Consider the following 15,619-nt stretch of genomic DNA (forward strand, 5'->3'; position numbering starts at 1 on the left):
TGTGGGCGTTTGTGTACCGGCCAACGTCGGGTCGGAATCGGATCTAGCTGACTAATTGAACTAAATACTAATCCCTTTCACTGCCTACACCGGGGTACTTCTAGAAAATTTGGTGACGGATTTACAAACTTGTATTTATTTAGATTGGTAGTGACAGGTATATTGAAAGCTTTTAAATGTAGATTCACAGTAAAATCGGGATACAAATTTATATTGTTTCACATTTTCAATCAATTTCGCAACTTAGTTCAAAAAACAAATTGCTTTGTAAGAACAGATCTGTCAGGAAGCTTAGATGCTTCTGTATCAGATTTGGGCATGCGGTGGGACAGGTTTCAATGTACTTCCGTGGCTAAAAGATAGAATAGGTGTTTTATATTCCTGGTTAGTGATTATCTGCGTTTCCAGTTGGGTACGCGACTCGGAGTGTTTATTTAATGAACATTTTTACGTCGTATTGAAATGAGTTTCAATTCATTAAACGAGAGCGTTTCTGGTATACAAAGCGTGGAAGATTAATGACCGATAAAACAATGTACAGAATACACTTTTGAAAAATATACAATATTTGTAAAAGCCCTGTTGAACTAAGAAAAAATCTCAAAAAGATTTATGAAATGCATTTTCTCCTGAATAAAATAAAAGCAATTTTAAATGAGCACAATAAATAACGGCGAAAATAAATAAATAAAAAGATTCTTAAAGTTTACCCATAAATAATGAGGGAAATTGAAATTTAGAATTGGTTTAACTTTTTATATGTAGAATTGGTTTAATTTTTTATTGTATTTTTTAATACAACATTTTGAGTGTGTTCAAATACTTGTTCACAAAATCTGGATAATCTCCAATTACAGGAGATATTTTCATCTTATTTTTTGACATCTCATCAAAGATGAAGAAGAATGTGGAAGTCTGAGCATTTACGGGGCTGACGACCGTAAATGCCCAGACTTCCATATTCTTCTTCATCTTTGATGAGATGTCAAAAAAAAAAATATCTATGAATTTTTGAATATTTTGTTTCGTAGTATGCACAAAAATACCGATATAATTGATTGATTTTTTTAATGAATGAGTCTGAATGGAAACCAAAAGTTTCTATACCGGACCTGGGATTGTGGCAGTAGCTTTCATAATCGGTTAAAAAAATGACGAATAATCGTTTAATCGATCGAATCAGCGATCGATGCATCTCTGTATAATTAAAGAATAGCAAGTAAAGTATGCCATCCTACAATTGGTCATAAAAGGGAAGATTGAGGGTCGGAGAGGGGTTGGAAGAAGGCAGCTTTCCTGGCTTCGGAACATTCCAGAGTGGACCGGGATGAGAGGTGTGGAGGAGCTGTTTCCTGCTGCCCAGGACAGACAAGGTTTCTCCCGAGTGATCGTCAACGTTAGGGGGACCCGACAGGACCAATGAAGAATAGATAATCAAAGTGGAGTGTTCATCAATTATGGGACAATATCGGTCATTGGTTGACGGTTTCTAGCGGTAAGGCCTAGTCGGTTAATCAATCGAATTACCAGTCGGTGCATGTATATGTAAATATAGATTTTTTTATTACCACATACATAATTACGCTGTGGGGGTAGAAACTGGCTGCAACAGCAACCGACAGAAGGAAATGGAAGGATACGGAAATGGCCTATATCCAGCAGCGGAGGACAGAGGGCTCATGACGAAGAAGAGATATAATTACAAATTACAGATTACGATAATGTGCCCTCACTGAGGTTTTCCATGCCGGAATAGCAAGTAAAAATGTAGTGCTGATCGATTTTGAGACAATATCGATCATCGGTTGATGGTTTCTGGCGATAGGGCTGGGCGGTGGCGTGATCCCTCGTATTTAATGTCGTCATAACCGGCGAGATGTATCGGATTATGTCGAAAAAGCGGGAAATTTGACGTAAAAAATGTTCACTGATAGCGGCTGTTGGCTCGAGGTGGGGTGACATCAAATAGAATTGGTTCGACGACACGCGAACCTCGGAGATTAATGGCGGAGAGTCGACTATCATTTTATTCGTTTATATCAGTGTTTGTTAAAGCTAGAATCAGTATAGAAAAATCAAACTTATGTTTCAAAGTAGAAGATACGTTTTATATTGCGTTTGGACCCGAGGCTAGATATGGAAATGCACGGTTTAGGAATAGCGCTTATTTTACGACTTACCACATGGATAATGGACACGTGGGTTAGCAATCCAGATTACGAGGATCATTCAATAGACCCAAATCTCGACAGACTCGACATTGCGGAAAAGCTTCTTCAGCGTCAATATACATACATAAGTGTCCACTTCGTATTGGAGAATAGGGAAGATTATTTTTTGACATTTCAACATAGATGAAAGAGAAATATGAAATAACTCCTATAATTGGAGATAATCCAGATTTGTGATGACTAAGTATTTGAACACACTCAAAATGTTGTTAATAAAGAAGATATTGACAACGGACCGCGGATATTACAACAAATCCAATAAAATACAGATATTTAATTTAAATTTTACATGGCAAATACTACCATCTCTTAAAATCTATTGTGACTTGTTTTTCGAAGCATTCCACATAATTTTTCTACAACCAAGAAAATTTTATGAAGTTTCTTCAAGTTTTACATGAAACCGACTTGCATGTGGAATAGAGATGTGACTGTTACTTTTCTGTCACACTATTAGCATGTAATTATTTTGTTTTTCCTTGGTTTATGGGAGCAGGCAATTTAAAAACCGAAGTCGTCAACGGGCGCCATCTTGAAAAGCCATCTTCAAATATATATTTTTTCTAGATTTATATTATCCACTGACACTTCGTGATGGAATTGCATTTTAATAAATTAGATTAAAACCAATATTTTTAGCTTTTCCGCGTATAAGTATATCGCGTATTTATTTACACCAGTCAAAAATATCGAATGAATTACGAATTTTATGAAAAAATATATATATTATTATATTATTTTTTGACATCTCATCAAAGATGAAGAAGAATATGGAAGTCTGGGCATTTACGGGGCTTACGACCGTCATAGGCTGGTTTAAGTGATCACTTTACACACGTGTAACATTCACCAATTCTACCCATTATTGACAACCACACTACTCAAATTCTTGGAAGTTCTATATATATGAACCAATTTAGACAATTTTTACAACATTTTGAGTGTGTCCAAATACTTGTTCACAAAATCTGGATTATCTCCAATTACAGGAGTTATTTTCATATTATTTTTTGACATCTCATCAAAGATGAAGAAGAATATGGAAGTCTGGGCATTTACGGGGCTTACGACCGTCATAGGCTGGTTTAAGTGATCATCTTTGATGAGATGAGTGATGATCTTTGATGAGATGTCAAAAAATAATATGAAAATAACTCCTGTAATTGGAGATAATCCAGATTTTGTGAACAAGTATTTGGACACACTCAAAATGTTGTAAATATATTATTAGATTAAAACCAATATTTTTAGCTTTTCCACCTTATTTTTATTTGACCAGCGACCGGGTTTCGTCGTTACCGACATCACCAGTCTGATGATGTCGGTAACGACGAAACCCGGTCGCTGGTCAAATAAAAATAAAGTGGAAAAGCTAAAAATATTGGTTTTAATCTAATAATATATATTTTTTCATAAAATTCGTAATTCATTAGATATTTTTGACTGGTGTAAATAAATACGCGATATACTTTTAATTAGATTCTAATTTCGTATTGTTTCGTAAATTTATTTCTTGTTTCCACTTTGAATTCGAGATAAATAAATAATATACATAAGTAAGTAACTTTACGCCGGGGTTGTTTTAGCTGCGGGCTGTTTTTACCAGCTCCGAAAAAAATATAAAATAAACGAGACATTCATTTCGAAACATTAATTTTGTTTTACAAAATGTTTTCGTAAATAATTTCAGCCTCGTTTGAGCGAAAAACAAATTCAGTATTTTAGGAAAATCCTCTGTTTTTAAATAATTACTTAAAATATCAACCATCTTCGGTACTAGGTTAAATAAATAATCCAAAGATGATTATTATTAGCCTTTGTAGATCCTTGTATGCATTTTATTTACAGTAAAACTTTTCATAAACTTAATTGATTAGAAATCCCTTTTTTCAAATCCAGACTCGCGCAGGACGCTCATTTTTCATGGCTCCTAAACTGTTTAATTCATTCCACAAATATTAAAATACGATATACACTAATTATCTTAATTTGTCTCGATTTACAATTTTGCTTAAATTATTTATTAAAAAACAGATCTAAGTAACCTCAAAACTTATAACTTCTATAGTACATACTTATTTGTCAACTTTTTTCATTTTCATCTTATTCATTTTTTTGTTGTTAAAATCAATAATTTGTGGTTTATATTAATAACTTAATAATAATAAAACCCTTATCCGCATCCCAATGGTGCATAGGGCACTGCGTCATATAAATGCAGTGTTATCTTGATCATTTACACATGAAGGAAAGGTGATCAGGCTTCCGCTTCAGGTACCAGTCCAGGGTAATGTTGAATAAATATGACAGTGAAAAAATCACTTATATTTATTTTAACCCCCCTGGGAATCGAACCCGGGACCTCCAGAACGGTAGCCGAGCGTGCTGACCATTACACTACGGAGGCGGACTAAAAATATAACGGTGGTTTATATTGGCACTTTTAATCTATTTGTATTTCTGATATCTTTTGTAACTTTTCATTGCCCTTTATTACATGTTTTGAATATTGAAAGCATTAACTTTGTGGATCATATTGATATATTATTTGAGAAATAAAAGACTTTGTTTTTTGATCCACTCACATTATAGCCTAAATTATAATGTTTAACCACACACAGACCTCGCCCGTTTGGGATCTTTTTTTGTATTAATTTACATAATTTTTGTACTTGTAATTATAATACATTGTGAAATGCAAAACAGAGAGCATTGCTTGCTAACCACTACCCTTAAACTGTGATGGTGGAACCTAGCGGGGGAAAATAATCATAAAAAAATATTTAAACACGACAGTCGAGATGGTTGTAGGTTTGAGAGACGCTGATACATAATTTACCATCGAAATAAACTGAAATGCAAGAATATCATGACGCCATTTGAGCGACTTGGTAATGATAACATTTTCCGAGCGTTATTGGATGGGTTACCTATAATCGTAATATCAAATAATAGTAACCAATGGGTAATATTTGTGACAGCCTCCGTAGTAAAGGGGTTAGCGCGTTTGGCCACTAAACTCAGGATCCCGGGTACGATTCCCAAAGGAATTAAAGATTTTTCGCAAAAATATGTATTTAATTTCTACTCTTTTTTTTACATCTCAACGTAGATGGTAAAGAATATGGAATTCTGGGAATTAACAATCATTGGCTGGTTAAGAGTTCACTTTACACACGTGTAACATTACCGTTTGAATGACAACCACTTCCATGTATCAGAAGTGTAATGGCAAAGGAGTATATGTGTCAAATTTTTCATTTTCTAAGTTTGTTCCACAAAATGTCTAAAATGGTGTATTCTATAATCTGGCAAAAGGATATAGCTGTAGTTGCAATACTTATTTATAAATTAAATTAAACACTCGAATAATCCACTGAATTGAGTTTTATTTTTATTTACGACTAGTTTCGAAAACGACAATTGTTTTCATCTGCTGGTACAAATTAAAACTAACGAATAAAAATATATTTAGGTGTATATATAGGTTAGTAAATATAGGTAGGGGGGTTAAGGAACAACATTTTTTGTAAAAGGAAACATTGATAATACCTATATTTATTAACCTATATATACACCTAAATATATTTTTATTCGTTAGTTTTAATTTGTACCAGAAGATGAAAACAATTGTCGTTTTCGAAACTAGTCGTAATTAAAAATAAAACTCAATTCAGTGGATTATTCAAGTGTTTAATTTAATTAAAATAATCATGTCATTCCACAAAGTTAATGCCGAATCAATAAATAATATACTTATTTCGTTTTGTAAAGATATGTATATATAAAAATACATAAAACAAATGAGTTATTTTAATTTTACAAGTTTGTTTTTGCTCTCCTATAAAATTTGGTCTGAGACAGATATACCCCTTTGCCTTTACGCTAACGATATATGGTTCAATTTCGAAGCATTGCTTGAATCACTAGAATTTTACTAGAAATTTGGACACACTTAAAATGTTGTACTGAATTCTATGTTTGCGAGTACAAGTCGATATTTTTTTGTTAATATATTTATATTATCCACATAGCTAGTTGCATGTGAGCTGAATCATTTTCTTGGAAGTTACATCGCAGAAGGAGTCGCGGAATATCGATTGTCACGTTGTAAAACGAATGTTTCCGGATTTAAAGAAGACACGAACATACTCGTACTTATCATTTCTAAGAACAGTAGAGCGTTACTTTTAAAACACCCAAAACGGATTAAATATACTAAATAAAAGCGGATTTCATAGTGTACATATATCGCTCACTCCTTTCAAGAACGTCATAAATCAAAAATCGTCAATTTTCAGTTCTGCATGTTTTCGGAATGTCCAGAAAATGTACTATATCCCAGCAAAAGCGGCATATTTTTAACTTAATATTTACCCGCTACAGGGCAGAAAATGTTGTTTTTGCATTTTTAAGAAAATGTATTGTTTAATTATTTTTTTAAATATACCTACTTTATATTTTTCAAATGGAGAAAAAACCATCAGGTTTTACCTAAAAAATCTGTTGCACAGTAAAAAGTTCAATTAATGGCTTGATATTTATTTTTAATACATTGTATAATATTTTTAAACTTTAAAAACGTTCTCCTGAAAAATCAAGTTTTTTGATTTATGACGTTCTTGAAAGGAGTGTGCGATATGTGTGTGTGTGTGTGTGTGTGTGTGTGTGTGTGTGTTGACTCTTAAATAAAGGAAAATATCCAAAAAGATATTAATAAAAATGGTTTGGACTTACGAAGAGCGGAGACGGTGATCAAGGTGTTGACTAAATACAGGAAAGCTGAAATAAATAAATAAATTATTTTTATTAAATGACAAAAATGTTTTTTTTTCAAATCCATTTTTTTCCAATGTAGGGTAGATTGTAGAGTAACTGGCCAGTACAGTACCTTGTCTTCTTCAGGGATGGATATGAACGTATCCATCCTTGAAGTATCAAATATAATATAATGGTACAAAAAATAAAAGTGGTCAAAAACAAAGTTTGAGTTTTATTATGAAGTTTACAAACCTGTTCGCCTTCATAGTTTAGTGGTTAGTATGTTTGGCTACCATATGGAGGTCCCGGGTTCAATTCCCAGGGAGGATCAAAATATTTTTTTTTCACTCTAATATTCATTACCCTGGGCTGGTTGGCTTAAGACTGATCACCATGTCTTCATATAAATAATGATCAACTCAACATTGAATCAGTCTGATGCAGTGCCCTATGCACCATTTTGTTGTGGATGAGGCTAAAGAAGACGAATATGCAAACCAAGGTATGCGTTTAAAAAAATACTTCTTGTTTATACCTTGAGAGACTCGTTGGTTAATTACGCAAGCTTGTTCGAGTACGGATATGCAACCTCGACTTCCCTTGGCATTGTTTTTTTCCTTTTTCTCTTCTTAATCAATAGTAGTCGTAGGTAAATATATTAAAAGATAAATATTTGTTTTACTATTGAAGAACATAATAAAGAACCTATTTTATCATCAGTTGTCGATCTTTTGAAACCAAATTATTAATTTTGAATAACTTTAATCTATTTTTACCTAATTGATATTAGTAATGTTAGTAAATAACCACTCACCGACTACTTCTGTCTACCGGTTTCGAGACGTACCCGTCTCTTCGTCAGGACATACACTACAATTTAACAATCATGCGAACAACACTACACCACACCCACTTAGTACTATTCACATACACTATCACTACACATGCAAAACATGCAGAGCGAGTTGTTAGTCCCACCATGCTTTTGGGAAACTGAGTTTCCCAAAAGCATGGTGGGTCTAACAACTCGCTCAGCATGTTTTGCATGTGTAGTGATAGTGTATGTGAATAGTACTAAGTGGGTGTGGTGTAGTGTTGTTCGCATGATTGTTAAATTGTAGTGTATGTCCTGACGAAGAGACGGGTACGTCTCGAAACCGGTAGACAGAAGTAGTCGGTGAGTGGTTATTTACTAACATTACTAATATCAATTAAAATGTTTGACCACAAAGTAAATGCTTTGAATATAAATAATATATTTTTACCTACCTTATTTTTAAAATGAAAATTTATCAAATCAAAGTTACAAAATAACTTTTACCTATTTTTATCTATCTTATTTTTAATATAAAAATTTGTGAAATCAAAGTTAAAAAATAACTTTTATCTATTTTATTTATCTTATTTTTAATATAGGAAATTGTCAATACAAAATAACTTTTATCTTTCTTATTTTTAATATAAAAATGTGTCAATAGGAAGTTTAAAAATAAGTTTTGTCTATCTTATTTTTAATATAAAAAGTTATCAAATCGAAGTTATAAAATAACTTTTATCTTTCTTATTTTTAATATAAAAATATGTCAAATGGACGTTTAAAAATGACTTTTATCTATTTTTATCTATTGAATTTTTGTCAAATGAAAGTTACAAAATAACTTTAATTTGACATTATAATGAAGTTGATGTAAGATATGTTTTATATCTATGTAATTCAAACAGAGTTATGGCGTCAAATGTTTATTTTAATTATTAATAATATCGTATTTACCTGAAATTAAAATGAAAACTCGTGAAAAAAACATCGTAGTAATTTTTCAGGCAGAGGCTCTTTTTATATTGTACAACGATGACGTCTCGCTACGACCGTTACGCCGGGAATACTGAATACTGAAACGAATGCTATGAAAATTGGGACAGAAAATAGACAAGGAGTTCTTTCTAGGACCTTTTTGTCTACGAAGACTAGGAGACGTGGAATCACAGTTAAAAGATACAGATTTAACTACGTAGTATAGATAACTTTGACTGCTTCTAGACTTAAATTTATAATGGCTTTAAGGTAGTCGATCCGTGTGTTTGCTTTTTTTACAGAATATATATCGCTCACTCCTTTCAAGAACGTCATAAATCAAAAATTGTCAATTTTCAGTTGTGCATATTTTCGGAATGCCAAGAAAATTTACTATATCCCAGCAAAAGCGGCATATTTTAAACTTAATATTTACTCGCTACAAGGCAGAAAATCTTGTTTTTGTATTTTGAAGAAAAGGTATTGTTTGATTATTTTTTTAAATATACTTAATATTTTTCAAATGGAAAAAAAACCTTCAGGTTTTACATAAAAAGATCTGTTGCACAATAAAAAGTTCAATAAGTGGCTTGATATTTATTTTTAATAAATTGTGTTATATTTTTAAACTTTAAAAATGTTCTCCTGAAAAATCAAGTTTTTTGATTTATGACGTTCTTGAAAGGAGTGGGCGATATATGTAAGTAAATTATAATACAGGGTTGGCACTTCAAATTGGACGCATTACAAACCAAATTGGACGTTTTACAAATCAAATAGTGTCGGGTTGTGGTCTCGTGGTTAGTGTCGCGGACTCTTGAGTCAAAGTTTCTCAGTTCGAATCCATTTTACCACAATTTGATACCTATTTCTAATAATGAGCTGCTTAGGCTCACAGAAATAGTATGAAATCGATTTTTTTTTGCAAATAAAAAAATCACAACTATTTATATTGGATGTTTTTTAGAATATATAAGAAAAAAATATTTTTACGTTTTTTTAAAAACTCCTTACCTTTCTCTTTTCTTTCAAAACCACATAATTAAATCGAAGAAAAACATTTTTTTAAATGTAAAAACGGTGTTTAAAAAAAATCAATCAGGTAAAATATTACCTGGATTTAGAGAAAATTAAGTTGCGAATTAACGAATACTGAGCCTTAAGACTAGCAAGTGCGATAGTCGTCAAGTTGGCAAGCCTGCGTGGCGGCGCGCTGTCATAGTCTGTCGGCGCGATGTGTACTCAAATTTTCAGACAAGATTTTCAATACTACTTTGAATATATATATATTTTTGAAATATTAACTTTTTTATGATATACAATGTAACGTTACATATTGTTGTGTAAAACGTCCAAAAAGCGTCCAATTTGGTTTGTAACTCGTCCAATTTCATGTGAAAACCCCGAATAAAATCGGATATAAAAAAAAATATTAGAGATAAAACGGATATCCGGTAACTATCCGATTTTCGACCTTAATTTTAATATCCGGTCGGATACTGGATTGATAAAAATTATCTTTTATTTTATTTAAATTATTGCAATTAATACTTCTTATAAATTTAAAAGCGGAGTTAAAATTATCTATACAACATAGTTAACTCGTTATATTTAAACCCTTTTAAGCACCATCCTGCCGCTTCTCCGTAAAGGTAGGAAGAGAGAATAGAACGCCACACCAATCTGTCTTTGAGAACATTATTTGCCTCACAATCGCCGATTCTTTCGACTACTGTCCTGAATACTTTCAAGCATTTACTTAAGTATGCTAATGAGCATGTTTTCTTCTGTTTTCCTCTGCTTCTATTCCCAATTACATTTGCCTCATAAATTTGTTTTAGTGTTCTTTCTTCACTCATTCGATTCACATGCCCAAACCATCTCAACACACCTTTCTTGCTTATTGCATTCTTTCGACTGCTTTCAGTCTACTTACATCTTTCTTTTTCCAATTCCATGCTTCTCTTCCATACATTAGGGTTGGGACCGGGATTCCGTTGTGTACTGCCAGTTTAGCTTTCGCTGTCAGTTTTTATTTGCCATAAGTTGTTTCAGTGCACCATTCGCTCTGTTCCCAGCATTATTTTAAAAACAATTACTAATAATCAATACATACTCGCCAAATGCCTCAACCGTCAATTTAATTTCAAATTTGAAATCGATAAAGTGATGTACATAATTGTGAGAATTATTTCTAGTAAGTAGGGTAAAAAAACCGACTAATTGGAGTTTGGTCGTTTATGGTTAGCAGCAAAAATCTAACTTGTCGGCTTTTGATAGTTAAGCCTTCGCTGCATCGTGTATCAAATTTGTTACATAGCCAAAAGTTGGTGTTAAAGCATATATCAATATCTCATAAGGATTACAATTGCATGTTGTTGCAAATTTGATACACAAGTATTTTCTTGATTTTCCTTTGTTAAAAGTTTTTCATTATTTTTTTATTTATTTTCCCTCTAATGTTTAGAGTAAGATACTATAGAATTTTATTATTTTTTAAAATGTAAAAAGTCATGCAATGAAGGGTTAATGTGGTAACATACTGTTGGTAGAGAGCGGGAGCACTTATAAGCGTTCTATTTGCTTACTTTTGGTACAGCTTAAGATGCCAGAAAACATTGTACAGATCGGAGCTGGGTTTGCATTTACTTGTGATAAGTATACAATCCCTTATTAGTATAATAATTAGGGTCGGGGTTGATGAAAAAACAGTCCACCAACAATGTGTTAAGATGAATCATCTATATTTTTTTGAAATGTGAAAGAACATTGAAAACTGAGCATCCCAGGGCTTACAATCTTGCATAGGCTGGCTTCAGTGATCATTTTACACACTTGTGTAACGTTCACCATTTTGCCAATTATTAAACATCCATATTGCATTTATTTTTGTGTAACCTATATATATGTAATGGTCTTGGATCTCTTTCACACGTGGGTAGTCATTAAAAAAAATAATTGTTGTTTCATCTTAAGCTAAGACTCCTATAATATTGGTATATCATTCTTAGGGTGAAAAATCAAGTGTCTAAGAAATAATAATAAAAAAATTATATAAATATTTTAAAAATACACATATAGTCTGACATATTGTCTGGTACATATATCTGGCACAGATAAAATCTCAAATTGAGACATCGATAATATTGATATATCATCCGTAGGGTAAATAATCCAAAGCTTGATGGAATAAATATTAAAAAAATATTAATAATCTTATTAAAATACCTCTTTCAAAAAGCTTTATTCAATAATTGGAAAAGTTAAGATTTACTCATAAATTTGATCCACGCGTTAACCAATTCAAAATTCAACACAGCATTCCAAGACTTATATTTAGTATATTTTATTTAGGTTTTATATTGTACAATTTATTAACAGATAAACTTCTTCTAACCCTTATCCACACTGGATGAGTGTAAAGGGCACTGCTTTGTACAGAAACCATCTTATCCTGATAATGATCAGGATTAATGAAGGAAACACATGAAGGAAACATAGCACTGCGCCCAGGTACCAGTCCAGGGAAGTATTGAAAAGCAAAAGCAAAGAAAAGTATTACAGTGAAAAATCAGTGATTACATATTTATTTTGACCCCCCTGGGAGTTAAACACAGGACCTCCAACATGCTTATCACTACACTACATAGGTGGACTGTGGAATATGTTAAGAGCCCCCCAAAACAGGCTCGTCTTTCACATATAGAAACATTCATATATTAGTAGATGCTGATAACATATTGTAGGTGATTTGATGTGACAATGAGTTCTTGCAAATGTCGCATCTTCCAGAGTTGTAAAGTGTAGCAGAATGACTTAGACCAGGGGTTCCCAATCTTTTTCAGCCCGCGGCGCACTTACAAGTTTAGTATTTTGTCACGGCGCCTTACTTTAGTAAGTATAAGACTATATATGCATATTTATTATAGTCGAAAGAAATAGGTACCTACAATAATAGTAGTTGGGTAGAAAGATGCTAGCTCTCAAAATGGAAAATTGTTGCTTTATAGGTACCCGAGAATATTTGTGGTTTCGGATAATGATAGAGGATCGACTCACGGCGCCCCTCTTGACTTTCTACGGCGCACCAGGGCGCCATGGCGCACACTTTGGGAACCCCTGACATAGACTGTATTCCTAATATAAACAATTTGACAATTCATTTTTAAAATAAAATTACATAAAACAGTGATGCTGCGCATAACGAACGCCTCGCTCGATGAACGCTTCGCACAGCAAAATTTTTGTTCATCTTTTTTAAAGGTGTCTCAACTTGATATGACACATGTATCATTCTTCCCTTTTTTCATGAAAGAAGATGGAAGTCTGAACAGAGTTTAAGACCTGAAATTTGATTTCATTAATTGATTCGGCAGTCACTTTGTGGTAAAATCTATCCATTTTTAATTAATGTTTTACTTAGTAATTACCACTATTTCTTAAAACCTACTGTGACGTGTTTCGATGCATTCCGCATCATTTTCAAATACCGTATTTGAAGCTAATTCTAAATTTTAGAGTTGAATCCTTGGTCCTCAGGACTTGGTCCGTGGGACAACAGAAATTCATAAAAATATAAATAATAATAAACCCATAATTAACAATATGACAATGACTAAAGCCTCCCCCCCAATTGCCTAAGTTCCCACTGATAAGAAATTAAAATAACAAATAAAAATAAAAATTAAATAAATAAATAAAAATTAGAAACAACCTTCAAACCCTCTTCAACCTTCAACATCCCAAGGACCCAACTCTAAAATTTATAATTAGCTTCTCATACGGTGTTTGAAAATGATGCGGAATGCATCGAAACACGTGTCACAGTAAATTTTAGGAAATAGTGGTATTTACTAAGTAAAACATTAATTTAAAAAAACCTGACATTTGGCTGGCTTAAGCGATGATTTTTTTGTTTTTGTTTGTCCATTAAGTGACTTACACAACAAACCTCGCTTCACACAACAGACTGCATCGAAGAAGCAGTTGAGGACACCGAAGTGGTAAAGACAACCATCACGGTTGCCCGAAGGTTGGAATTGGAGGTAGAGGAGGATGTGGAAGAGCACATTGAAGAACACCAAGAAGAGCTGACAACTGAAAAGATCCAAGCACTTCTAGTCTAGCAACATGATGAACCTCAAAGGGAAGCTTTATAAAACAACGAGGAGGAACATCAAATAAACCAATCTCAACTGCTGCCATCGGGACATCCTGGTCCAATGATGAGAGGTTCAGGAGTGTACCATAACTCAGCTGAGGCCAAAAGGGTCAACGATCTCTACAACGACACCCCTGCCCGTTATTTCCGGAAGGTGTTGAAGAAGAGGGAGATTGGAAAGATTTTTCAACAAGCCAGCATCCAATAAGCAAGAGATGGAACAAGAGGAATCGACCCTGCAAGCCACGGTAGACTCTCCCAAATCTGAGTTTGACCAAAAATCAAAAACAAAAAACCAAAGTATATTTTTTTATGTTACAGTGTTTACAATTTATGCTACAAAATGACTTTTTTTTACATGTTATATATGGAACGAATTAAGTATATTATTCAGGGTACCTATCACTGTATTCTTAATTACGAATTTTGTATTAAATAAATAATGACTTTTTACTGTGATTTACCGATATCTACAATTCGCAAATCAAAGTTCAACTACTAATTAAATATTTTCAAATGCAATTTTTCTGTTCATTACCAGCAAACTAAAAAATGCATCAAATTAATTATATACAAAATATAATGTAATAATATTAAAAAAACTAACATGTGCATAAATTTAAGCATAATAGTTGATTCTTTTGTTAGATTAAACAATGAGACGCAAGCAATACCACTAAGTATCATGCTTGACGACTATGAAAAATGTGCGTCTTTTCCCACTTAAATTAAAGAAATAAAAATGCATGCAATAATGAAAAACAAATATATTTCCTAACCTACTACATTCATCTTCAGTTGATAGCAAATACCTCATAGTATTCTCACAGATAAGTAACAAAAATTGGAGCCGGCTACACACTTTTATAATTTTGTTTTCATTCTGCACTTCTGTTACCACGATTTAACGAATGTAGAAAAATTTGACGTTTGACAGTTCGTTTTGTTACATTTGACACTGACAGCAACAGTTGAAAGAAAGCTTATAATATATTATAGGTACCTACTTTACTATAGAACAATATCAGCCGTGCCCAACTGTCTTGCCTACATTGGATGACAACGTCGCATCAGACATAAAGTTTAGATAAAAGAAAATACAAAAAAACTTATTTTATATTATGTTATTTTACAAGTTTGGGCATATAACGCGCAGAGAACCCGAACATGTAGTTAACCAGGCAATAGAAATGGATCTTTCTCGAGAGTTATCTAGAGAAAGACCAAGGAATTCATGGGTGAAGCAGAAAGATAACATGATTCGAAGGCATGGCCTAGATGACGTTATCCAGGACAGAAGGACATATACCCTAAGGACGAGGAGAGCTGACCCCAGCAGTCTACAGAGACAATAAGCTGGGATGTAGCCAGGAAGAAGAAGAAGATATTATTTTACAAGTCCTTATTTTCGTAATTTCGAAATTATTATCATCTCTTAATGCAGAATAAAACTTGATATACTTATCCCTAAAAGTGCAATGCATAAGTAGATAGTGGAAGTAAGCAGATTTGAAATAGATTGCGGCATTCAGACATGTATTTGATTGTATAAACAGTTTTCTTATTTTAAAATTTTTAATTCGTACAATGTACTTTCGGCACAGGAAAATTCAGTGAGGGCACATTATTGTAATTTGTAATTATTAAAACCCTCAAATTTACTTCGACCCCGTC

General features: G+C 32.8%; 1 protein-coding gene across 2 annotated transcripts in view; it reads right to left on the bottom strand.

The window, feature by feature from the left end:
• Nucleotides 1-14,896, bottom strand: part of LOC148310591 (beta-1,3-glucosyltransferase) — a 37,249-nt gene extending 22,353 nt beyond the window's left edge. Inside the window, exons 1-2 of one of the 2 annotated variants that reach the window (XM_088258239.1) lie at nt 8,764-8,851; nt 6,969-7,013 (exon numbers count right to left, since the gene is read on the bottom strand). In XM_088258239.1, the coding sequence (XP_088114365.1) occupies nt 6,969-7,013; nt 8,764-8,797 (79 nt within the window). In that variant the 5' untranslated portion in view covers nt 8,798-8,851. Of the gene's footprint in view, nt 1-6,968; nt 7,014-8,763; nt 8,852-14,724 lie in introns of those variants that run through there. The other variant, XM_088258240.1, reaches the window with a different exon arrangement.
• Between the last annotated feature and the right edge of the window lie 723 nt (nt 14,897-15,619).

This window comes from Brachycentrus maculatus, unplaced genomic scaffold (genome assembly GCF_059751285.1).
Source record: "Brachycentrus maculatus isolate JH-2025_06_01 unplaced genomic scaffold, ASM5975128v1 h1tg000091l, whole genome shotgun sequence".
Taxonomy (NCBI): domain Eukaryota; kingdom Metazoa; phylum Arthropoda; class Insecta; order Trichoptera; family Brachycentridae; genus Brachycentrus; species Brachycentrus maculatus.